Raw genomic sequence first — 26,427 nt, 5'->3', positions numbered from 1 at the left:
TTATTATTTTTTGCTCTTCTTTCGTTCTAGATATGACCCCTGGTGGTTCATTTGACCCATATTTTTTTCATATGCGGGCTTGTAGTCTAAAACGAGAAAAACAAAAGTTGCACGTGCTAAAAGTCAGCGCTATACTTTCTTCACACAAATGAGATCAAACTTGACCTATTATATCAAACTAGAAATAAAACCTATTGTAGACGTTGAGAGTCGTTAATAGACCTATATGCAAGCTATCAATTTTAAATAAATCGTTATCTAAATTGTTACATATCGGAAGGTAAAAAAAATATTTTCTACTTATTTCACTTGATAATAATTTATGTACAGATAAAAATAATATAGCTTAAATCCACCTCTAGAGTATGTAAACTGAAAAATTATTATCCAATTTGCATCACAGCCGGTTACAATACCTCGTTAAAAATACTCTTATCTATTCTCTTTCCCGGTAAATGAAAAAGCTATCACAAGGAGGAATGAAATGAATTTAAAATATACCTCAACACCGCCAAGCGTCATTATTTGCCGGAATAAAAATCCTGCAATTATTAATTTTTCGTCTTTCAAACCGCAATTAATATCTTTCCTCTGGCGATAAAGGTGTTCTTTGTAACAACGAAGTAACCTTTTCTCTTTTACTCTTGTGACTGTAGAAAAATGAATAAAGATATGATATATTGACAAAATAAACCAATAAGACAAAAAATAATGAACCCACTCAATTTATTTAATTGGTGGAATTTAAACCGGTGATTGTTGCCATGATAATGCTTCACAATTCACATATAACAAAATTGCCAATCGTAACAGACAATAATAGTATAAATTATTTATTTAACAGGACCATCGAGGATGCATCATTGCACCCATTGACGATCACAATCAGTGTGAAACTTATATTAAGTTCGTCATCAACAATAATCGACACTAATAATACAGTTGGCGTCGATAAAATGAAATGAAACTGGTCACAAATTCCGTTTTAAAATCACATCTCTATCCATTTCAATGGCTACAATCTGCCGAACGCCACGCCGTACTACCACAGATTAGAGAATAGTTACTTCGTAACAGATACATCACTCCCATACAAAAGCTAAAATACCTACGCTATATTTACCTACAAAATGCGCCGCAACTCGGCTGCAGTAAGAAATGTACTCTACGAACACGCACCGAGAAGCGAGTTTCCCGCGCACGCCGCGTGATTGCGTCATCAAACGAAAACTTTAAGCGGGTGATCCACTGGCGAGCCGACGAGCCGACGGTTTAGATCGTTGACTCGTTGGCTCGTCGACTCGCGTTGGTGATCCATTAGCGTACCAAACAGTTTACTCTCATCGTTGGCGAAGTCATGGCGTGTTACTTGGGGGTACTTTTAAATCAGGAGAAAGAACAAAAAAAGAAGAAAAGACGCAGATATTGAATGGTGTTTTTAATATCAGATATTGTACCGTTGGGATCATGTTTTAGGTAGATCTCTAAAAGTTTATTGTACGCGGAAGGTTTTAGCAATTTATTTTTATAGTCTCTGCTGATGTACTTCCATAGACAATCATGTTCCTAAAAACATTTTATAAATTCCGACACAAACTCGCGACGAAACGAGCGTAAATCCATTTTTGTAGCTAGACGCAGCGCGTGCGGTCTACACGAAAGTCGCAAAAAGACTGTAGGCTCGCCGGCTCGCCTGATCCACTGGCGGTTTTGTGGACCGCGGACTTAGAATTTCAAGCATGCACAACGAGCCAGCGAGCAAATTCGCCGTTCTTTAAGTCCGCAGACTTTTAAGTGCTCCATTGGCGGTTTAGACCTTTGGCTCGCGAGTTCGTTAGCGTACCAGCAGTTTTGCTCGCCAGTGGATCACCCGCTTTAGGGTTGTACCGAGCACGTAAATTAAACACAGAGTTGCTGAAACACTTAATTTTTTATTGTTAATTATATTTGTTACATTATACAATAAAAAAAATGAAATCTTATTGATAGTAGTTGTTTCCTTCGGTTTCACCCGCGTGGACAAGCTGTATGTGTCTCCTGGATAAAAAGTAGCCTGGTAGGTTTGTGAGTTGTTACTGCGTGGCTCGGGGGCTGCTGACTATATGGCTGAGATTTACGGGTTCACGGGTAGAGGGTTATAATATATTATAATAACCGGGCATCTTGGTAGCGAGCGCGGGAAACGTGACGCGGGTGCGCAGTCTCGCGTGTGCCAACCAACTGCCGCTTGGGTCGGTACCGACCTACTGTGCGGTAGGCACTTATAGCGCGACCTTGAGCGAGTGACGGAGGCCTGGTACTACTTAGATACGCTATGTATATTTTGACGTATTATATACGTATATTAGCGGTCCGCCCCGGCTTCGCCCGTGGTACCTACATCTCTCAAATTGGATCAAACTGCACATGGTGTGCGAATTTTATTATAATCGGTTATGTGGTTTAGGAGTCCATTGAGGACAAACATTGTGATACGAGATTTATATATATTATATTAACATATCATGGCTGAATCTATAATAAATATTATATTTCAAAATTTCAAAATTTCAATTCGCATCTTATAATATTATATTAACATATCATGGCTGAATCTATAATAAATACTAGCGGTCCGCCCCGGCTTCGCCCGTGGTACATATTTACGTTTTCTCTACATAAAAACCATCCTCGTACTTCAAGGAATATAATAAAAAAAGAATTATCGAAATCGGTTCAGCCGTTCTCGAGTTATGCGCTTACCAACACATTTTGCGATTCATTTTTATATATAAGACTAGCGGTCCGCCCCGGCTTCGCCCGTGGTACATGTTTACGTTTTCTCTACATAAGAACCATCCTCGTACTTCAAGGAATATAATAAAAAAAGAATTATCGAAATCGGTTCAGCCGTTCTCGAGTTATGCGCTTACCAACACATTTTGCGATTCATTTTTATATATAAGACTAGCGGTCCACCCCGGCTTCGCCCGTGGTACATATTTAGTATTTACGTTTTCTCTACATAAAAACCATCCTCGTACTTCAAGGAATATAATAAAAAAAGAATTATCGAAATCGGTTCAGCCGTTCTCGAGTTATGCGCTTACCAACACATTTTGCGATTCATTTTTATATATAAGATAAGATTATATTTCAAAATTTCAAAATTTCAATTCGCATCTTATACCTATCATACGTTTTCGTACCTTTATTTGTAGGCTTATTACTGGGAAACTTCTTCTCATGAATAAAAATTAGTACATTTTATTAAAGTTAGAAAAACATCTTATAGTTGAGCCAATTTAATAGGCAACATTTGACGTCTATCAATTTTATCTTCATAGGGTGGTAACCTGCTTAAAAACATCGATTAAAGCGAATTAATCGATACGGACTTGAAACAATTGTCAATCGAACTTGAAACACATGTCAATAATTTATGATGATTTTTATTCCCAAGTAACCAATGCATTCGATTCTAGATGTCAGATTTCGATTTTTAGAGTAACGTCTCTGGTATTTATAAAGAAAAAAGGTTTATTGACACAAAATTGTAGCGACGTCAGTTCTTTAAATAAGAAAATGTTTATTATGTTTAGAATGGTTTATCAGTAAAATCAAATCTTAAAATTAGTTGCATCGGTCATTATTATTATAAATATGTCATCGTAATTGAAAAAAAGTTAAGCAAATGTGCAGTTCTAACAAAACGAAATATCATGTTATTCTATGTCGTCGTTACTAGGTTACGTTGTTGAATTTTGTTGAACTGTCAAATGTTGCCTATTAAAATGGCTCTACTATAGTTATATCACATATGACATAGGTAAAAAGCAAAAACTTGAAATAGCGCTTTGGGCACGCGGTAACGTCATTTTTAATACATAAAGACTTCGAATAGCGTGCTAATGGCGAGGTTTACTCCGAGTAGCCTGCTTGCGTTCGTATAAAATACCAACTTGAGGGCTGAGGCCAAATTAGTCTTCATACATTATAAACATTGGCGCACGTAAATAAGGCATACTTGTGTGTAAATATTAAAACGCCTTTAAGTTCTTGCCGCAATAAAATGTCATATTATTTTCAAGGTTTAGTTTTCTCTCCGATCGCTCCTTTCCTTCGTGTACCTAACGTTTTACATCAATATAGAAGAGGTACAATATGTACATTGCATGTATTTTACATTTTTATCATTGATCGAATATATAGGTGTACGGCTTCCTGTATACCAAGTTGAGATGGTTATTCATATTCATTTTATTGCTTATGGAATTAAAACCAGGATATTTAAGTATTGCATATAATTGCGAATAAGCGTTTGTTTTGATTGCGAGTTTAATTATTTCACAACGGAAGATGGTGTGGAAGTTAAACTTTATTTTTAGAATTTTATGGCGCTTTTTACCATGATTAAAACCAGGGATGACTTTTAACATAATGTTCAGACCTTATTAAAGATCAAACAAAGCTACAAAACAATAATTATTAGGTATATTATGTTACATTCATAGATAGGTGAAAACATAGGTACTTAGTTGTACCTACCTACTTAATATTTTATTAATTGCATAAAATATAAACGTAAAATATCTTAAACTAATCCCCTGTTTAATAAATAAAGCCTAAGGCAATTACCACAATCCGTAAGCACAGAGTGTAAATCAATGAGTTTTAAAAAACAAATACCAGTCTCTAACCATTTAACCCAACGTCAGGGAATTAATCCTGGTTCAGTAATCATCAGCACGTCAAGCGTGAGGGAATCGTTCTGAAACGAGCCGTATTCACACTACACGTTAGCGCCTAATTGAACGGAAACCCTTTGTAGAGGCCGTTGAAAAGCCAAATTTGATGCCTTCTTATTTTATACAACAAAATTCTTTATGTAGACTGTAACGTTAAAAAACCAAGTTGAAAATAAATTTTTCATACCTTATGAATAAAAATATAGTATGTACGTAGGTTTAAAAACATTTTAATCGATTTTTAGGTACTTACCTTTTTTTGGATATAAAATTCTGAATAGTGATACTAGAATAAAATGAGGAATTAGGTACAGTAAATTGATAATTTAGATACACTTTCCAAACGGACCATTACATAATAAATTAAATTTAAAAAGAAACGAGAAAAGTTTTATTGCTTGACAAAGATAAATAATAATAATAATATTTGAAAATTAAAACTAATTCTATACTTTTAGAGCTACGATAGAAATTTTCTACGATGTTAAAACATTCTACATTTCTACAAGCTATCCTATAATTCCACACTTTTAAAGTTTTGATTCACTATTTAGACACTATCGAATGATTCTACGCTCTTAGGGCTGCGCTTGACTCTTTCCTCGCTGGTGAACGATTCCACGCTCTTAGGGCTGCGCTTCACTCTTTCCTCGCTGGTGAACGATTCCACGCTCTTAGGGCTGCGCTTCACTCTTTCCTCGCTGGTGAACGATTCCACGCTCTTAGGGCTGCGCTTCACTCTTTCCTCGCTGGTGAACGATTCTACGCTCTTAGGGCTGCGCTTCACTCTTTCCTCGCTGGTGAACGATTCTACGCTCTTAGGGCTGCGCTTCACTCTTTCCTTGCTGGTGAATGATTCTACGCTCTTAGGGCTGCGCTTCACTCTTTCTACACTGTCGAATGATTCTACGCTTTTAGGGCTGCGCTTTACTCTTTCCTCGCTGGTGAACGATTCTACGCTCTTAGGGCTACGTTTTACTCTTTCCTTGCTGGTGAATGATTCTACGCTCTTAGGGCTACGCTTCACTCTTTCCACACTGTCAAATGATTCTACGCTTTTAGGGCTGCGCTTGACTCTTTCGTCGCTGGTGAATGATTCTACGCTCTTAGGGCTGCGCTTAACTCTTTCGTCGCTGGTGAATGATTCTACGCTCTTGGGGCTGCGCTTAACTCTTTCGTCGCTGGTGAATGATTCTACGCTCTTAGGGCTGCGCTTCACTCTTTCCTCACTGGTGAATGATTCTACGCTCTTAGGGCTGCGCTTAACTCTTTCGTCGCTGGTGAATGATTCTACGCTCTTAGGGCTGCGCTTCACTCTTTCCTCGCTGGTGAATGATTCTACGCTCTTAGGGCTGCGCTTAACTCTTTCGTCGCTGGTGAATGATTCTACGCTCTTAGGGCTGCGCTTCACTCTTTCCTCGCTGGTGAATGATTCTACGCTCTTAGGGCTGCGCTTAACTCTTTCGTCGCTGGTGAATGATTCTACGCTCTTAGGGCTGCGCTTAACTCTTTCGTCGCTGGTGAATGATTCTACGCTCTTAGGGCTTCGTGTGAATCGTTCTAAGTTATTGAACGATTTTATATTTTGCCTTATTTGCCATGGTTTTTCGTTTTCATCAGAAAGCCATGTAGGATTCACGACTCTCCGCACATCGACACCGATTTCGTCAACGTTGGGGTCTGTTCGCCATAAACGCTGACACAAACAATCAGCAATTACAGTCGACAAAAAGAAAAAGATAATTATTTTTTTCACCATTGTTGAGACAAAACTAATTCAACATATATCAGTGCTTCGATATTTATAGGAAATAATGATCAATTAAATGTGATCATTATCGAGTGTCAAAAGGTGAGGAACGTAATTGAAGAAAGTTCCAATATAAACATAAAACAGGGCATTCAGTTAATAATAATTATGGTCGGCTTATTATAGATTATGTGCAATTAAGCAGGCACCCTACCATACACTAATATCGTATCTAGAATGTAGTGACATTCAGAATATAATATAATACGACAGACAGACAGAAAAACGTTTCAGTTAAAGTGATATTTTAGGGTCATAATTGAATGATAACCTTAAACTATAAACAGATATTTATAAATAATCGAGGTGAAATCCCCTATCCTCTTGTGTTAGATAGGTAGTAATGTTGTTGCGTGATGGAATAAATTACATTATTAGGTACCTACTCAAGCTTATACAAATAAAAACTTCAACTTGTTGCTATTATTTTTTGTTCACTAATGAATGAATGAAACAGTAAGTACGAAATGTACTTAATATACAGCCACGGGTTCGTCATATATTTTTATAAGAATTTTGGAATAGGTAACTACATCCTTATGTTTTTATTGTCACTTATTATTATAATTTACTGGCACAATTATTATGACTCGGTTTCTGCAAAGATGCCTATCTAAAAAGTAACCTGGTCAAATTATGAGGTCATTAGTTGTTTGCTTTGTGTTAATAATTCTATAATGTATTCAAATTAAAAAATCATATTTTCAATAACCATTGTTCTATTTAAGTGAAAATAAAGCGCGTCACACACGGTGAAGATACTATAATATTTTATGTTAAGATTCTCTAATATAAAATATTACAGTATCTTAAGGTATCCGGATACCTTAAGATACTGTAATATTTTATATGTAATATATTAAGACATAGAGGTGGGATTTTTCGTCTCGTTTGACCCGGGATAAAAAAAATATAAAGGGTGATTTTTTTGCTGGTATCTTTTTGGCAATACTGTTTTTGATAGATCACGCGTGAATCGTGTCTTGTGTCTTTATCAAACTTGTTCAGTTTGGTCTATAATTTAACCATGAATCTACTTACGAACGAACAACGCTTGCAAATTATTGAATTTTACTATCAAAATGCATGCTCGGTTAAGACACTCTCTTCGAAGTCGGTTAAGAAGTGCGCGATGCACTTCATCGATTGGCGATTTTTTTTTTGCCCAAAATGGAAGAATTGGACATGCCTCACACGTGGTTTCAAAAAGACGGTGCCACATGCCACACGGCACGCGAAACAATAGCCCAATTGAGAACCGCCTTCGGCGAACAGTTTATCTCACGTTTTGGGCCTGTCGATTGGCCGCCTAGATCATGTGATCTAACGCCTTTGAAATATTTCTTATGCCTACAGGGATAAACCAGCAACGATTAACACACTGGTAGCCAATATTGAAGCATTTATTCGTGATATACCGGCCGATATGTTGTAGAGAGTGTGCCGAAATTAGGCCTTGCGAATGGGCCATCTAAACCGGAGCCGCGGCCAGCATTTGCATGAAATCATATTCAAACATTAAATTATATTGATCGTTCTATCGATTCCATTATAGATTACATAATTTTTTTCAAATTTTATGTGTTTTTTTTTAATCAAATCCTATACCTCTTAAAAAATCACCCGTTATAATATGTCGCTCAGAAATACGTAATGTAGAATAGTAAGTAGTTTCGGAGTCTTTTAATTTATACAAACAATCAAATCTTTCTTCTTTGTTTATAATTAAACGTAGAATTTAGTCTCGCGTCTTCAAAAGCTCTTGGTAATTCAGTAAGTACAACTACTCACACTAAAAATTACAAATTCAAAATTTACGCTGTTAATTTAATTTTTAGTTAATTTATACCTACACTCATGATAATACTTATTAATTTGAGCAAAGTTTAAATAAATTGATTCTTAAAAATAAATTTGAAATGTTTAATTTCTGTTTGTTTGTTTGTTTTCCGTTCGGGATTTCGTCAATAAATCAACAAAGCGTACATCAGGACAATTATGTAGGTAATAAAATTCAGGTAAGTACATATAATAGATCATTTATTTCATATTTATATGTATAGGATTAACAGTTACATACGTATAACAATACAGTTCAATTTAAGCAGTTCTAATTTGAGGCAAACGAACTTTTGGGTTGAAAGGTGGCGTATGAGGGAATGGGTAACGGGGTAATTTCACACCCCTGGTATTACGTCGATTGTAGCCTGGATGAGTAGCCCCAGTATCCCCACTTCTCGAAGATGTATGAGATCCTCCACCATAACGTTTACCACTAGGAGAATCCAAGCTCCGAGCAACTCTTGTGTTTGGGTCCAGTTTAATATCATCAATATAAGAAGGCAAGTTAGGATGGTCTCCAGTTGCTGGTGCTCGTGGTATGTCACCTTGATATAGCCATTTTGGTTCTTCCACTCCTGTTTCCCTCACAGTGCGAATAATAACAGGTCTTTTCGGTGGTGGTCTATACGTTGGCAAAATAAAGCGTTGGCTAGTTACTTCAGCCAGCAGAACTGCCAATACAAAAGCTGATAGTAATTTCAACATTTTGAATGAATGTCTTATTACAAACTGATACCCATTCCTGGCTACGCGCGTTTATATATTTCGCCGTATTGAGGAAAAATGTCTCGGTGCAATAAACCCGGTGATTACCCTAAGATGTATAAACACAAAGATCAGGAAACAACGATAACCCAATGTATGCAAAACACACACATATAATACTTACTTACTATCTGGCGCAGTGACCCCAAAGTGGGTCTTGGCCTCCAACAACAAAAGACGTCACTTGTCCCGGCACAGTGCGATGTTTTGCCAGTCTCTTCTGCGCAGTGCCACGAGATCGTCATTCACTTGATCCGCCCAGCGATACTTAGGACGGCCAACCATAAACATAAACATAACCATATAACATAACCATATATCACACATATAATATATCTAATATTAATAAAATGGATAGGTAAAGTCCCGGAGCTTTTAAATGTTGACAAAATATTATATACATATGCTTATCTTAATAGAGCATTAATTATATGGTACCTATTACCTAATGAAAGAAAACAATAATTCACATGTTGTTGAATTTAATTTTTAGCTTCGCAATCTTTAAAAAATATGATAAACCAATAATTTACCAGGAAAAAGCTACATGTTTCTTTGTGTAGTCAATGAAATAAAAACTACCTTATGCTTTAAAATGTAGACTAACTTAAACAAATGAAAGAATAATGGCAAGGCTTAAAATTTAAATGAGACGATTTAATGTGAGTGACGATGTACCTACCTAGATAGTTTTTAGCATCAGTTAACTATCCAAATACTAATGCGCGCAAAACTAATTAAACTTTGATTCATGAGCCTCTTATTATTTTATGACCTAAAAACTTCCTAAAAAGTAAAAAAGTCGCTTTCGCTATCTGTCTGTTTGTCCCTATGTATGCTTAGATTATCTTTAAAACTTCTCAACGGATATGTTGCGATGTTGTTTTTGAATGGATAGAGTGGTTTTCGAGGCAGGTACCATATTTTGTTAAATTCTGGACAAAGCAGCCGAATTTTAATGATCATTACTATAGTCGCTATAGTCTGTTTTTCAAACAATTTGGTTTTTGTTACTGTCGCATAGATTGTGGCATAGACATTTCTAAAAGAGATTTAAAATTTAAAACAGGAATTGGGAACCCTATTTTGCCACAGATCTACTTGATAGATCTGTGTATTTTGCCTATTCCACAAATAGTAGAATTGAATGTCAATGTCAGAAATAAAATTCTATTTGTCAAAGGTTGGTATCGATAAATTTCTAATAATTTATTCTATTTGAATACCACACTGAAATATAAACAATAAGGAACCGAATAAAAAATAATAAGCAACTCCGTAAAATAACGAGTGATGAATTAGGACATACAGTGTATTTGGAACTGGCCATCATGGGTGACGGACAAAATATGGGTAATCTTCAATCAATATTAATAATATATTAAAAGTTTAATTTTATATTTCTTAGCATCATGCAGATGAACACTATGTTATGTTACATTTAACGAGTTTATTAAATTTCAGATGACTTGGAAATGCTCAAATCCCTTTACGATTTCGAGGCGACTTTAGCGAAAACGTTAAGTTTCTGTGAGGGCGAATATTTCTATCTTCAACAAACTAATACTAAACAGAGGAATTGGTGGCATGTAATTAATAGGAAAGGTCAAGTTGGTTTTGTACCATCTAACTATGTGGCTGCGGTCAAGGTAAAAATCTATTATCTCAATTAACACAATGTTCGAAGAGTTATATTACATTCACGCGCTTTTAAAACAGGTTGATCCAGAGTTTTTCTTGGGATTTCTGAGTGATTGTATAAAAAATGTGAACGACACAACAATGGCACAAAAGCAGGAATTATTAGCTAGATTGAGTGAGAAGAAGAAGCAAATACAAGTTTTGGCTAAGCCTCATAAAAAGCAACAAGCACCAAAGCCTCCGCCGCGCTTAGATGACAGCACACCTCCTAATGGAGTGTCTCCGTCATTTGATCTTCGCCCAGTTGTTTCGCAGCAACATCTCTCAGAGGAAAGAGATTCACCAACAAGATCTCTAAACAGCAGTGCAAAAGGTAAATATTATAGTAATCTTGATTAATAAAATATCCAGCTAACAACAAAATATTTAAACATACTAGCAAACCCGGCGAACTCCGTTTCGCCACCAGATGGCTTCGTTTTGTGTAACATTTCATTTATTCCCGATTTTCTGTTGAAATTTATCCCGAATTTTCTTTGCTATAAACCTCACGGAGCCCGAGACCTTTCCAACGAATGCAAAACCGTGGAAATCAGTTTGTGCATTCTGGAATAGCATCAGGAAGGAAAACCTGACTTATTTTTATAAAGTAGATTTTAATACTTATTGTAGTAAGTATATAAACTCTTGAAAAATAATTTAAGCTATATTATAATAGTTTCATCAAAAATTAATCAACAACTTTTATTTTTATTATATTTATTGTCAACATATTTTCAAACAGATGACGATGAAAAAAGAAAAGATTCAATGATCAAATCAACATCAAACCAAGTATCATCTGATACTGACAACCAGGACGACAGTCAGGATAGTAGTGAGAGCATAAAGCCCAATGCTATTTATGAGATTGTGCAAGCCGTTCGACGGGAGACGCAGCTTAGTCATGAAATGTCTAGAGTAGCAGTGGAGACTGTTCTGATTTCTCTGCGGGTTGGTATAGATATATTCAAATCACTTTAAAATATTCACTTTGAATATGCTAATGATGCATGCTGTTCTTGGTAAAAAAATAAAATATCTTACATAAATTTTGTATTAATAATTCATCTTGTTATAAGTTTTGTAGTGGCTAGTGAAATAGATTAACTAGTGTTAATTGTTTCTCATGACTCAATCAACAACACACTCAACAGCTAATGGGGAATATTCATGTTTTTCTTTATTGTCTTAAATTAATAGTTTACTATTCTATAACGTAGAAAAAAATATTAATGGGCTTCAAAATACTCTAGATATTTTTATAAATGAAATTTAAAACTTTTAAAAAATTTAAGCAGTTCAAACGCTGCCATTTTGCGCGCGCTTTGCGTGACGTCACATGACACGTCCAGTGGGTGTTCACCTGTGTTTACTGTGGAGTGATGAATACAATGTCTTGTCAGATGACGTCACATTTCGTTCGACCAGTGGTGGCGCGTTTTGGAAGTTTGAATTTCGCTCCCTTATTTTGCACTTTTTGAATATTATTTTAGGGGTTTAAATAATAAGTAAATAAAAAATATCCTTTTCATTATAATATTACGATAATAAGTATTCGAGAAAAAAATATTTTAGGCCATTTCAAATTTTATGCATATCCCCTATTGGGAAATATTAAGTAACTACTTTACAATCTTTATTAAATTTTAAGGAATTTCTTCCCGGCGGAGCCGCTCGATCAATCATAGATGCGCTACTCAGAGAAGCGAATAGCAACATAACATGCCCAAAGAATGCAATAGACGCCGCTCCCGATGCTTTGCGAATGATGACGGCATTAAACTCCTTGTCGAAAGCTGCGAATGACGCTCAGCAAAGGGGATGGGCGTTGCATGATGATGCACATGATATTCAGACGCAGCTTCTGGAATTGATATCTGTGATGGTAAGGATATTAATACGTTTTTGATTTAGATATTATATTGTTTGCACAATATAAATAATGAACACATATTATTTTGAATGTGTGTTTTTACAGTTAATAAGAAATGTGAAATTCTTTGTAACAGTTTTCTAATTTTGCTAATGTTACTTTTGCATTTCTTTTCAAGAATTTCTGTGAAGCCAATAGTGATTTTTTCTAATTTTTCTTTTGCTTGATTTATGTTGGATTTCTATAAATAATCATTGTAATTGCATTTATTTTAATCATCAGTAATGGCTTAGGACTTAGGAGTCATAATTTTCTTAGTAAACATTATAAAATATGACACATATTACTCTTTAACATATGGATATGAATATTGATAAGATATTTTATTACAATTAGGTATTACTTATGCATGAGGAAATTGTAGTTATCAGAATAGAATATTTATAAATAGTATTGTTTGTTTACACGCGACGGGATTTTACCGCGCCCCAAGGGGATTTAAAATAATACTATTAAAATATATTGTTTCTATTATATTCATTATATAACACAACTATATGTTTATTATGTATTATGACCACACAATAATCATAAAACCGAACAATGCAATTTTTAAGAGTAAATTTCATATATTTTTAAAATATCATAGCTTTATTGCTCTAAAGTCTAAAGTAATTATAGGGCCGATTTTTCAATGGTTGGATAAAACTTATTCGTCGAATAATGTATAAAACTACCATTTTAAAAACGTATCCTAATTGCCCGTATTTGACAGTTTACATGACATTTTAATATCATCGTGTAATACTTTTTTGGACGGATAAGTTTTATCCAAGCATTGAAAAATCGGCCCTTATTATAGTACTAGGTAAGCATTTGATTTTCAATATTCAGGGTGTCCCACTATTGGTATACTAAGCGCGAAGGGACTTGTAGTTTTGCATACACTGATCACGTAAAAAATACTTCAACAAAATTACGTCAAAAATTTTTTGCTAAATTTTTCCTGAAAATTCATGTTTTCTTCTCTAGCTTCGCGCAGCCGGCATATACCGCTTCGCTGCTCACGTGCTGGTAGCAAAGTTGGGCGGGTTGCTTGTTATGGGTGTACTTACACATAAAGTTTAAAGAAGTCATCTATTTGAAAAAAATGCGCCTGGAATTTTATAAGTATTTTTTACGTACTCAGCGTATGCAAAACTATAGCCTCCTTTTAGCTTAGTATACCAAACTCAAACTCAAACTCAAACTCAAACATTTATTTATTCAATTAGACTTCTTCCAGAAGCACTTTTGAATCGTCATTACATTCTTTAAATTTACCACCGATTCGGAAAGCAGTATCTATGGAGAAGAACCGGCAAGAAACTCCATAGTTGCTCTTTTAAAGTCATGTCCATATACAATATAATTTTACATTACATGTTACTTACATCTAACTACATAATATTATATATTATCATAATATGCCAAAGAACTGTCCTGTTATTCTTACGCGACAACCCTCCATGGATTTTCATCTTCCATATATTCCTTAATGCTGTAGTAGGCTCTCTGAACTAATACATTTTTTAAATAAGTTTTAAATTTAACACTACTAAACTCTTTAATACTATGAGGAATTCTATTGTAAAAACGTATACCTTGGCCCATAAATGAATTTTTAACTTTAGCTAACCTATAAAATGGCATTTCAATTTTATTTCTATTCCTTGTGCCATAACAGTGTCTATCTCCTACTTTTGTGTGTAAGTCCGCGTTTTTGTGTACATGTAAAACATTATTAAATATATACTGTGATGGTACAGTGAGGATACCAATATTCTTAAAGAGATCTCTTAGTGAGTCCCGAGCACGTAAATTATATATAGAGCGTATGGCTCTTTTCTGTAATATAAATATAGTTTCTATATCTGCAGCCCTGCCCCATAGTAGAATTCCATAGGACATAATGCTATGAAAGTAACTAAAATAAACCAATCTAGCCGTATCTTCATCGGTGAGGTGCCTTATTCTTCGAACTGCATATGCAGCTGAGCTGAGCTTAGCAGCGGTGGTGGCAACATGGGTCCCCCATTGTAGCTTCTCATCTAGTGTCAAACCAAGAAAAACAGTAGACTCGACAGGGTATAATACCTCCCCGTTTAAAATGATATCCCTTTTGACCTTTTTTACATTTGGAAGGATAAACTCTACACAATTTGTTTTTTTTGCATTCAATAATAAATTATTAGCATTAAACCAATTAGATATGCGTAAAAGAGCAGAGTTTACTTCGTCAACATTTGTGTCATATCTATCCACATTAAATATTAATGAGGTATCATCTGCAAACAGTACTATTTCACACATATCCTGCAAATAATAAGGTAGGTCATTAATATACACTAAGAACAAAAACGGTCCTAAGATAGATCCCTGCGGAACACCAATGTTAATCGGCGCACCGCAAGATTTCTCTCCATTAACAACAACGGTCTGTACCCTGTTCTGAAGATATGAAGCTATGAGGTCCTGAGATAAACCTTTGATACCATAAAAATTTAGTTTCCGTAATAGAGTGGAATGTTCTACACAGTCGAAAGCCTTAGAAAGGTCGCAGAATATCCCCAAAGCATTCTTTGAATTTTCCCATGCTTTATATATATGTGACAAAAGAGCTATTCCAGCATCAGTGGTAGAGCGCCCCCTTGTAAAACCAAACTGTTTGGCGTGCAGTAAACCATTTGAAACAAAATGACTACATAATTGGTTTAAAATCAATTTCTCGAAGACTTTGCTCAAAGTTGGTAAAATAGAAATAGGCCTATAGTTATTACAGTCTTCTTGGTCACCGCTTTTGAATAAAGGAATAACTTTACTAAACTTTAATGTATCAGGGAATATACCACAGTCACAACATTGATTAAATATAAACGCTAAATGGTTGGCAATGTTTTCTATAATATTATTTACTAAATTCACAGACATTCCCCAGAGATCACATGTTTTTTTTAAGTTTAATGTTTTAAAAGTTTTAACAATTTCATCTGCAGTCACATGTCGCAATTCAAATAATACATTACACTCCGCAACATGGTCCCTCAAATAGGACTCCGCAAGCACTGATGATGAATTTAATTTTTTAGTAATACTAACAGGGACACTACTAAAGAAATCTTCAAAAGCAAGCGCAACATCAGCACTTTTGTCAATGACCCTATGAAATGAATATGAAATAACAAATTGAGATATACAGGGTGTACCAACTGTGGGACACCCTGTATATCTCAATTTGTTATTTTTTTCTCAATTTAGACTAATATACATTTAAAATGCACAAGTTCTTTATCTGAATTAATGTTTCGGACGCCTTTATTCTATCCTGTTGAGAAATGTGCCTAATTTGATGAATAATTAATTTTTTATTTCAAAGTCCAACGCAGACGTGAACATATCGCAGCATGTGTTGAGCAGCCATCGTTATGCCTATGTCTCAACCCTTGTGCAGTATTACCAGATGGAAACTCGCTGGCCTCTTAGACAACTTTTGTTACAGGTACTTGATCATCTTAACTATTCTAACTTAATAAAGATAAAAATTTAGGATTTTTGATTGTAATGAGTTCCTTAAAAAACATATTTTACTTATATTTCTTTATCTTCTAACTCTTAAATAAAAAGATTCTCTTAAAAATTTTTTTTGAAAATGTATTCAATCGTAAACAGTTACATAATTCTGAGTAACATTACTAACATACAGTCTAAGAGCCCATATAAGGTCGATCATCGCCCATCTAATAAGCAGATGAGATTTTTTTTTCGATATATATTTTTTTATTTATATTGTGTTAATTCCTAATGCACCTATTAATCCACCAACTCACAGGCGTTCGGCGTAATGTGTGGTCTGGAACGTACCGCATTAGCGACGCTCGCTCTATCAGCTTTACCCGCAGAAATAGCACGTGACATGCGCGACAACCCACGGGCCGTCAGCCGCCTATCACACTCGGCGTTATTGTTGTCTATGGTGCTATCTATGGGCGACCGCTTGCCGATCACGCACTTTGGTGAGTTTCAAAAAAGAATAAAAAAGTGAAAGTTGCTCTTTGCACGGAAGTCGCCCGTGACATGCGGCACAACCCGCTAGCCATCGGACGGATAATAAATCTGTTCCTAGATAAATATACTTTCTGATATATGTATTACACATTTCAGACTCAAAATAATGTGAAATTAATTTTTTTCTCGATTTCAGAACAACTCGGCGTCGAATTCGCCCAATTCCTTCTAGAACTGATTGAGAGTCCACCAGAAACAGACGTAGATGAGCAAATACCAGATTTGTTCCTAACTCTTCTACTCGCGTACAACTTGCAATTTGACAATCCCTTCGAGAACATTCTACTGAATGCGCTCGAGACAATGGACAACGCCAAGACCTTCTGTGAAAAGATTCTGCTGTTGCTCAATCGAGAGGGTGAGTGAAACAATACTATGTGGGTAGTTACGAAAATAAATGAACAAATTGAAATTTTGTTTCGTACTTCATACATCATACTGTTGATTGTGCGAGAACCTATTTCTAATATACCTTTTGGAAATGTAGAAACTAGCCTTATTCAATAAAAAAAATGTGTCATTTCGTAATGTGGGCTTTCGAAGTTGTATTCCGGGGAACAAATATAGTGTTTTGTCTGTTATGTGGTTTCGTTTCGTAAGTTACAAACATATTTTTTTTCAATCTTAATTATCCATCTACCCTTTCAAATGCAACCAGTATTATTTTCACTATTAATTATTTAGTATGGAAAAAAAACATTAAAATGTAAGTGCTCTTATTTCGAAATAATTAAAATATCATGATAAAACCTATTACAGAGGATCCCGTCCGCATATTCGACCACGAGCCTGCGCCAACGCACTCAGTACTCAAACTGGTGATAGATCTCTTCAGTCGCAAGAAAACTGCCGACCATTTCTACACAAATGACGTGAAAGTCGCCATTGATATTATCGTGCGACAGTTGGCCGACTTGTCGCCCGGGGATCCGGTAATTATGTTTAATTTATTATAATGAATCTCTTATAAAATTGTTTTTTTTTAACTATCAAATAATAGTTTTATTAATTTATAAATATACAGCTTACAATAAACAATGTTGAATCTATATAAATTAAAATATTATTTCACATTATTAATGCTCGAAAATTTAGACCCGACTAACATCTTCACAGTGACATCTTTACAGTGACTCAATTAGTAATCACAATCATACCTTCAGAAAGCCTACTTCGAGGTTCACATAAAATATATTAAAAAAAAATGTGTGTGTGTACTAGTGTACGTAAGTGAAACTACGTAACGAAAAAATGTTACACTAAATTTTTTTCACTTCAAAAATACATTAAAATAACCCCCTGAAAAAATTTCAGCGCCGTCAACAATACCTGAAAGTTCTCCAAGGCATAATCCGCAACACAGAGTACGGAACCCACTTGCACCGTCGCGACGATCTCTTGCGATGTTTTGCGCGAATCTTCTGCGAAGAAGGAGACAGTAGCCGGGAAGATCAGGCATTAGTGAGGGCTATTTCCAATGAATTCCCACAGTTCTTCAAGGCCTAGAAGTTTCTAGAATAGTCTAGAACGGTAAGTAGGATTTTGGTGTTCAATAGATTGAGTCTTGGTGTGTGTTAGGGCCAGCAGTTACTAATTGGTAGTTTCTTTAATGGATATGGATGGAATGTAAAAAACTGATAGTTTCTTAGATGGAGATTCTAGGGTTAAAAAGTATCGTGTATGTAGTATGGAAAGAAATTGCGCACATTAAAATTGTGTAAAAGGTATGTTACTGAAGTATTAGATTTGATATAAATTAACTGATTATTTCTCTAGAAATTCTAGAGATGGGGTTTTACGATGGTAATATCCAAGGGTTTTGGATTCGTTATAAATAAGAAAAGATATTGCGCACATTAAATTTCTTTGTGAAAATGAAGGGTATGTTATGTGGTGGAAAATGAAAGATTAATATCGTTTGTTAGATAAATATTTATGTGTGGATTACAAGGATTTGTGTAATGTTCCGTGTTTGATGATGTATTTCACTTTTTAAAAAATGTCTTAAATTCTCAATATTAAATGTTAGTAATGGTAGTCCATATCATTTGAACAAAGATAAGATGGCTGGATTCAAAATATTATTGAAAAATCGTTAAAATTTTCCAAAATTTAATTATTGTTAGTAAGTCTTATTCAAGGCAAATTTTACGCATTTAACAGCAGTTTCACTTGACTTTAACGGTTATAACTTATAAAGGCCTTATTTGGCTAACCTAAGATTGGCTATAGTACAGGGTGTAAGGGAGACCTGGTCACATCACTTCAGTGTGGATAGGTGACATCCTCACATGAAATTTGGTATGGTTTTTTTTTCTTTACTCTAAATATTTAAAAAAATACGACTATTTTAATTTTAACTTTACAATTTTAGTCATATTTTTTTAAAACACTTCTGTACTCGATTGTACTTCACCGATTTTGATGATTTTTTTTTAATTTTGTTGCTTAATCAATGTACTTGCAGATTAAAATGAATGTACTAGTATTCCCTAGTAAATTACCTGATATTTTAATACTTTAATTTAAAAAATAATAAAAAAATACTTGCAATTTTAGTAAAATGCAATTTTTTTCAAAAAAAGACCCATACAACTGCATGTTTTTTTAATCTTATCTAATTCCTCATCATTTTTACTTTAAAATACCATTTATTTCATAATTGTAAGTGTTATAGTTTTAAAATTGTGACTGCACAAAAGTAACTACTTTTTTTCTAAGGAACTTTCTTAACCTGTTACACGACCCTGCATTGTTATTGTTTAAACGGGGGATGTGGCAGTACGCATGGGAATTTCTACCTGGATTGATAAGTCTGTCTCTCTCTTACTTGTCCTTTGCCGGGCGAGCAAAGGGAATGCGGGGGGGAAGCGGGCCACGCATTCCAGCGATTCATTGTTAGTCTCTACTACGCACGATAGTTGTTTCTTTGCATTCGACGCTCACAGTTTGTTTCAGTATCAGTTACTCGTACTTGATTGTTATTTTTTCTGTTTTGAGTTGTTCTGTGTGAGAAAATGGCTAATCCGTTTAATTTGACCGAGATGGCAGACATGCATTTATTATACGGCTACTGTAATTGTTCGGCGAGAGCTGCGCGTCGTGAATATCAGCGACTCTACCCGAATCGTCGTTTACCTTCCGCGCGCATGATCCAGTCTGTAGACCGAAAATTTCGGGATGGAACACTTTTCAGAAATATGAATTTGGATCATCCTGGAGTACGGATTTCGCCACGTATGGAAGAAAGGATTCTGGATCTAGTGAATCAAAACCCAAACATAAGCACGAGGAGAGCGGCACGGATTCTTGGCATCAGCCATTGGACAGTATGGAAAGTATTCAAAACGCACCAATTGCATCCTTATCATTATCAGCCAGTACAAGGATTAATTCCGCAGGACTTATCTTCAAGATATCAATTTGCAAACGTTTTAATGGAGCGTGCATTAAACAATCCCCTCTTTCTAAAGAGGATACTTTGGACAGACGAATCGATGTTTACGAGAGATGGTGTGTTCAATTATCACAATGCCCACGTGTGGTCTGAGCAGAACCCGAAAGCGATCAGAGTTGAGTCATCTCAACACAGGTTTCACTTAAATGTGTGGGCAGGGGTAATAGGAAACTGTTTAGTTGGCCCTCACTTCCTGGAAGGCACGCTTAACGGCGAAAGATATTTGAACTTTTTACAAAATCATTTACTGGGCTACCTGAACGAAGTGCCATTGTTGTACTTACAAGGCATGTTTTTTATGCACGACGGAGCTCCGCCACATGCCACTCTTTCCGTGCGCGAGTATTTAAATACTCACTTCCCGAGGCGATGGATTGGGCGATATGGACATATCCAGTGGCCCCCAAGATCACCCGACATGACACCGATGGACTTTTTTGTGTGGGGCACAATGAAAAACTACGTTTACAGTGTCGAAATTCAAAATGTGGAACAATTACGCGAGAGAATACTCGAAGCGGCTAGTGAAGTTAGGGCTATATTGGCGGGTACAACCGATTTAGAAAGGGAAGTAAAGAGACGCTTATTTTATTGTATAAGGGAAAACGGTGACCATTTTGAACAATTTTTAAAATAAATTAACTTGCTTTTAAATTAACTGTCAGTTTTATTTCCATATTACTTCGTTGTACTGAAAAATAAAGATGTATTTGACAAGATTAGTGTACAAAGGGTTAACTTTGAGCAATCGTAATTTTAAAACTATAACACTTACAATTATGAAATAAATGGTATTTTAAAGTAAAAATGATGAGGAATTAGATAAGATTAAAAAAACATGCAGTTGTATGGGTCTTTTTTTAAAAAAAATTGCATTTTACTAAAATTGCAAGTATTTTTTTATTGTTTTTTAAATTCAAGTATTAAAATATCAGGTAATTTACTAGGGAATACTAGTACATTTGTTTTAATCTGCAAGTACATTGATTAAGCAACAAAATTAAAAAAAAAATCATCAAAATCGGTAAAGTACAATCGAGTACAGAAGTGTTTTAAAAAAATATGACTAAAATTGTAAAGTTAAAATTAAAATAGTCGTATTTTTTTTTATATTTAGAGTTAAGAAAAAAAAACCATACCAAATTTCATGTGAGGGTGTCACCTATCCACACTGAAGTGATGTGACCAGGTCTCCCTTACACCCTGTATATATTTGATTGAATATTGACGGATGTATTATAGTCTATAAAATATTCTATTACAAAGGCTAGTTAAAACAATTTACCTAATAATAGTTATGCATGCAATTATGTATGAGAGGGCCCTATGGACAACTTGGGGGGGCTCGGGCGTCCCCGCAATCTCCAGACTAGTCCCCAATAATGCGGCTACTAAGTGTGTGTCTCTGGTCCTGGTGTTAAGCGCCTCGACTCACTGCCGTCTTCATACCTACTTCACTCTCTTCTAAAACAACAATGAACAAGGCAAGATACAGGTATAAAGTTGCACAGCGGCAGCACTCCCTCTCGCTAAAAGTGGACCTAACTAACATCAGAGGTCTCCACTCTAATCTCGCTGCAGTCCACTTCCACCTTGAGACTCATAAACCGTGTATCTTGTTCCTCACGGAGACGCAGATAAGATGTCCGTCTGACTTGGCGTACCTGTCCTATCCCGGCTACACCCTGGAGCATAATTTTAAGGCTCGGTCAGGTGTGTGCGCGTACGTCCGAGATGACATCTGTTGTCGGCGTCTCCGGTATCTTGAAGACCCCCATTTTTCTGTGTTATGGATGCTGGTGGACACAGGCCCAGAGAAACTTCTCTATGCCTGTGTCTACCGGGCGCACAGCGGAGACCAGGAGACGATCAGGCTCACAGAGTACCTTAGTGAGGTGGCGGATGCTGCTCAACACAAATACCCTTCCGCTCAGCTTGTGTTACTGGGGGATTTTAATGCCCACCACCAGGAGTGGCTATACCCATACCAGTGCACTGACCTAGCTGGGAGAGAGATGCGTAAACTCTCCATTGCATTGAATCTCACCCAGCTGGTCCAAGGAGCGACGCGGGTTCCTGATGTTGAGAGCCACACAGCCAATTGCTTGGACCTTCTGCTGACAACAGATCCAGACCGTTACTCGGTGGCGATTTCTTCGCCGCTTGGCAGCTCCGATCACTGTCTGGTGAAATCTGTATCTGTCTACTCGCCGCCCGATCCCAGTCCTAGGGGCTCTCGGCGCGTGTGGCGATACAAGTCAGCAGATTGGGATGAGATGCGTTCCTTCTTTGCGTCTTATCCCTGGCGGCCTGTCTGCTTTTCTTCTGACGATCCTTCGACCTGCGCGGATGCTGTGACAGATGTGCTGCGGCAGGGAATGGAGTACTTTATCCCATTCTCGGACGTGGCCATGTCCGGCAAAGCTCAGCCCTGGTTCAGAGCCGATTGCAGACGCGCTGAAGCGCTAAAGCATGAAGCATATCTGGCTTGGGTTGATGCTCGACAACGCAAGGCCAAGGACGTGTCAGACAAGAAGAAAGCCTTCAACCGGGCCGCCAAGTCCTGCAAAAAGGCTCTACGGAAAGCTCGATTTGACCACGTCAGCCGTATAGGGAACAAACTGGCTTCTTACCCCTCTGGTAGCAAAGCGTTTTGGTCCCTGGCTAAGACGGTTGAATCGAATTTCTGCCGCCCCTCACTTCCTCCACTGCTGAAACCGGATGGGTCGCTGGCTCACACCGCCGTAGAGAAAGCGAACCTTTTTGCTTCTCTTTTCGCGGAAAATTCTCGTCTTGATCCTGCAAATGCGAAACCTCCCAGTCTACCTGGATGCGAGGTGAATATGCCGGAAATTCGCATCCGTCAGACTGAGGTGCTTAAAACGCTGCGGAATCTTGACGTGAATAAAGCCAGTGGCCCTGATGGAATTCCAGCTATAGTACTTAAAACCTGTGCACCTGAGCTTGCTCCTGTTTTGACACGCCTCTTTCGCCTCTCGATGACGACTGGAATAGTACCGAAATCTTGGAAACTTGCCAACGTGCAGCCCGTGCCCAAAAAAGGCAGTCGTGCCGACCCCTCCAACTATAGGCCAATTTCAGTCACGTCCATACTCTGTAAGACTATGGAACGTGTACTGAACAGTAGGCTCCTGGCACACCTAGAAGCGAACGACCTTCTCAGTGACCGACAATACGGGTTCCGCCGAAACCGGTCCACTGGGGATCTTCTAGCGTACGCCACCTACATCTGGAGCGAGGCCATAGAGAATCATGGTGAAGCACTTGCTGTCTCCCTTGATATCTCGAAGGCCTTCGATAGGGTCTGGCATGATAGCCTAATTGGCAAGCTTCCATCCTACGGTCTGCCTACCGGTTTCTGCGCCTGGATCTCAGATTTTCTGAGAGACCGGTCAATTCGAGTAGTCGTTGATGGCTGCTCGTCCGATCAAATGGCTATCAATGCCGGGGTCCCTCAGGGATCAGTTCTCTCTGCAACACTCTTCCTGCTACACATCAACGATCTGCTGAAACCCGGTATCTATGGGTACGCAGACGATAGCACTGTTGTGGAGAGATATGTATCCAGCGCGCGGGCCAGTATGGCACAAATCCAGTCTCTACGGGAGGCGATGGTTGATCGCATGAACTTGTCCTTACAGGCGGTCTCCGACTGGGGCGATGCCAATCTGGTCAAGTTCAATGCTACTAAGACCCAGGCGTGTCTATTCTCCGCTAAACGGAGTCCATTCCATCTGACTCCGACTTTCCAGGGTGTATCCGTACCGATAACCAACCACCTCGAGCTTCTTGGCGTCACCTTGACGCCTACTCTGAACTTTGGTTCCTATATAGAATCCAAAGCCCAAGTAGCCTCAAAAAAGCTTGGAATTCTGGCGAAGGTGAGACAGTATTTCAGCCCGGGACAGTTGCTCAACCTTTATCAAGCACAAGTCCGATCGTGCATGGAATACTGCTCTCACCTCTGGGACGGTTCCGCCAAGTACCAGCTAGAGGCGCTTGAGGCGATAGAGAGGCGTGCCAAGAGGCTTATCACCGACGATGAGCTAGTAGGCAAAAAACTCCAGAGCCTCGCTCATCGTCGCAGAGTGGCCAGCTTATCGGTTTTCTACCGGATACACTTTGGTGAGTGCGCTGCGGAACTACACGAACTTGTTCCGCCATCCCCATTCTTCCATCGATCGTCGAGGCGCACAGATTCTAGGCATCGCCATATGGTGGACGTTCCATGTACCCGGACTAAGCGGTTCGATTCCACATTCTTCATCCGAACCGCGAGGGACTGGAACGCGCTTCCTGAATCTGTGTTCCCCGACGAGTACAATATGGGGGTCTTCAAGCGAAGAGTGAACCGGTACCTACTAGGGAAGCGCGTACCATCTTAGACCGCATCTAGCTTTCCATCAGGCGAGATTGTGGTCAAGCGCTTCCCTATCTAGAGTAAAAAAAAAAAAAAAAAAAAAAATGTAGTGTTTACTTACAAAATGATCTCGTGTGTCTAAAGTTCTTGACTTATATATTTATTCCGTATGAAAATTGATACTAAGATGTGTGTTAACACTGTTTAAATATGCCTACTAATTAAGTCATTCAGATAATATCCAAAGACGTATTTATTTGAAAGTTTTAAATCTTGATATAAATTTATTTAAAGGGTTAGAACCAAAGGAAATAACTGAAGTTACTTGTATTACGAACTTTGTATAACTGAAGGAAAAAATTAAAGTTCCAACTAGACTTATGTAAAATTAATTATTTTACTTGGCATTTATAGTTACATATTATTATGTTCTGCGTCCTCCTAACACTCTTATAAAAACATATATCCCATAATTGCATTTAAAACTAATTTATTACAATCAATAGTAAATCAACTCAATTTCATCGGCCTAATTGCTTATAATAAAATCATCAAGACTCAGATAGAATTGATGTTTAAAAATTTAACATAATTATGTTCAAGGAAATAAATAAAGAATAGATTTACTTAAATATTTTTCATAAAAAATAAATTCTTAAGAATATCAGCTAAATATGTAAGTACCTAAGTAAAAAATGTGTAAAATTTGATTCGATATTTTATTATTTTTACTAAATATATAGATTATGATTAACTGTCATATTATTATGTATAGATTTTTTCAATATTACGTATTTGCACTAGTGATAAAAAAGCAGCTAACTTGACTATCTTAATATTGATTGTAAATTGCACAAAATGATTGCATTTATTTAGGTATTAGGTACACTTTGCAGATATATGGGTTTTGTTGCACTTATTTTAAATAGTTTATAGTAATAGATATTAATTTCTTTAAAAATAATAATGATTTATTTGTGGTCGCTTCTAATGTACCGACAGCAAATAAAATAAGACGACGACGACATACTAATATAACGAAATACATTCGTTGTACAGAATATTTGTTTTAAATTCACTCTGTGAGTTATTTTAAAAATAAGATTTTATCTATTATGATATTACACTTGGTTACTTAATTTATTCAATGCATGTAGCGTAAGAGGCTTTGACACTTTGCCGTGTCGTGCCATCGTTGCACCAAAGATTGTTTATATTTAAACTACACATATACTCATGGTGATATTTTTTTCATAGCTTTTGTAATTATCGTAATTATGAAAAAGGCCTAAAATTAAACATACATAGTTAACGGTAACTCTAAACATTGACTTAAAAATATGGCCTGAATTATTTAGTAATAAACTATTATATTCATTTGATATGAATTGTGTGAGAAATCTCAGTGTCTTATACGTTATAATTTAGTGATAATAGTATTTCTACTTAATTTTAATATTAAGTTGATTCTTTATTGATAAATACTCAAAATGTTACTCAAGTTTAAATCATTTTAAAGTATTATTCAGTTAAGAGTATATTGAAAATATTTTGTTTATTAAAATTCAACATTCAAATTAAAAATAAATAAAAAATGTAATATCATGTTTATCGGTTGAATTTTAAATAAACAAAATATTATTGTAGTTGGTTAACAGCATTGTTTGGTTAAGGACTAGATGGCTTTATTTAAAATCAAATGTATTGTATTTTATTCAAATTAATACCATTTATTGCACAATCATTTATCTTGTTTGTTAATTAAGACGTGTGGCACTCGGGGAC

At 36.5% G+C, this 26,427-nt stretch overlaps 2 protein-coding genes across 2 annotated transcripts; one reads left to right on the top strand and one right to left on the bottom strand.

Moving 5' to 3' along the window:
* Positions 1-8,574: 8,574 nt before the first annotated feature.
* Positions 8,575-9,143, bottom strand: LOC149485988 (lebocin-4-like). The gene has a single exon (XM_089698731.1). The coding sequence runs from the start codon at positions 9,082-9,084 to the stop codon at positions 8,638-8,640; it is 447 nt and encodes a 148-aa protein (XP_089554857.1). The 5' UTR covers positions 9,085-9,143; the 3' UTR covers positions 8,575-8,637.
* A 1,201-nt stretch (positions 9,144-10,344) lies between these two features.
* On the top strand, positions 10,345-19,261 carry LOC149485987 (NCK-interacting protein with SH3 domain). The gene is made up of 10 exons (XM_089699285.1): positions 10,345-10,497; positions 10,609-10,793; positions 10,864-11,158; positions 11,570-11,778; positions 12,479-12,712; positions 16,116-16,238; positions 16,569-16,752; positions 16,941-17,162; positions 17,564-17,736; positions 18,119-19,261. Exons 1-10 carry the CDS (start codon positions 10,476-10,478, stop codon positions 18,308-18,310), a joined length of 1,839 nt encoding a protein of 612 aa, XP_089555411.1. The 5' UTR covers positions 10,345-10,475; the 3' UTR covers positions 18,311-19,261.
* The last annotated feature ends 7,166 nt before the right edge of the window (positions 19,262-26,427 follow it).

The sequence above is a fragment of the Colias philodice genome, chromosome 9, assembly GCF_061535455.1.
Source record: "Colias philodice isolate Cphi_HAF_F1 chromosome 9, ilColPhil1 Martin Lab GWU primary, whole genome shotgun sequence".
Lineage (NCBI taxonomy): Eukaryota > Metazoa > Arthropoda > Insecta > Lepidoptera > Pieridae > Colias > Colias philodice.
Note: the sequence above shows the minus strand (reverse complement) of the source record. Positions and strands in the feature narration are given on the sequence as shown.

Excerpts from the sequence above, each read along its gene's own strand:
- LOC149485988 (XM_089698731.1), bottom strand. The coding sequence starts at position 9,084 with ATGTTGAAATTACTATCAGCTTTTGTATTGGCAGTTCTGCTGGCTGAA.
- LOC149485987 (XM_089699285.1), top strand. The coding sequence starts at position 10,476 with ATGGGTGACGGACAAAATATGG. Across the intron at positions 10,498-10,608 it reads GGGTGACGGACAAAATATGG|ATGACTTGGAAATGCTCAAA; the intron begins GTAATCTTCAAT and ends ATTAAATTTCAG. Across the intron at positions 17,737-18,118 it reads ACTTGTCGCCCGGGGATCCG|CGCCGTCAACAATACCTGAA; the intron begins GTAATTATGTTT and ends AAAAAATTTCAG.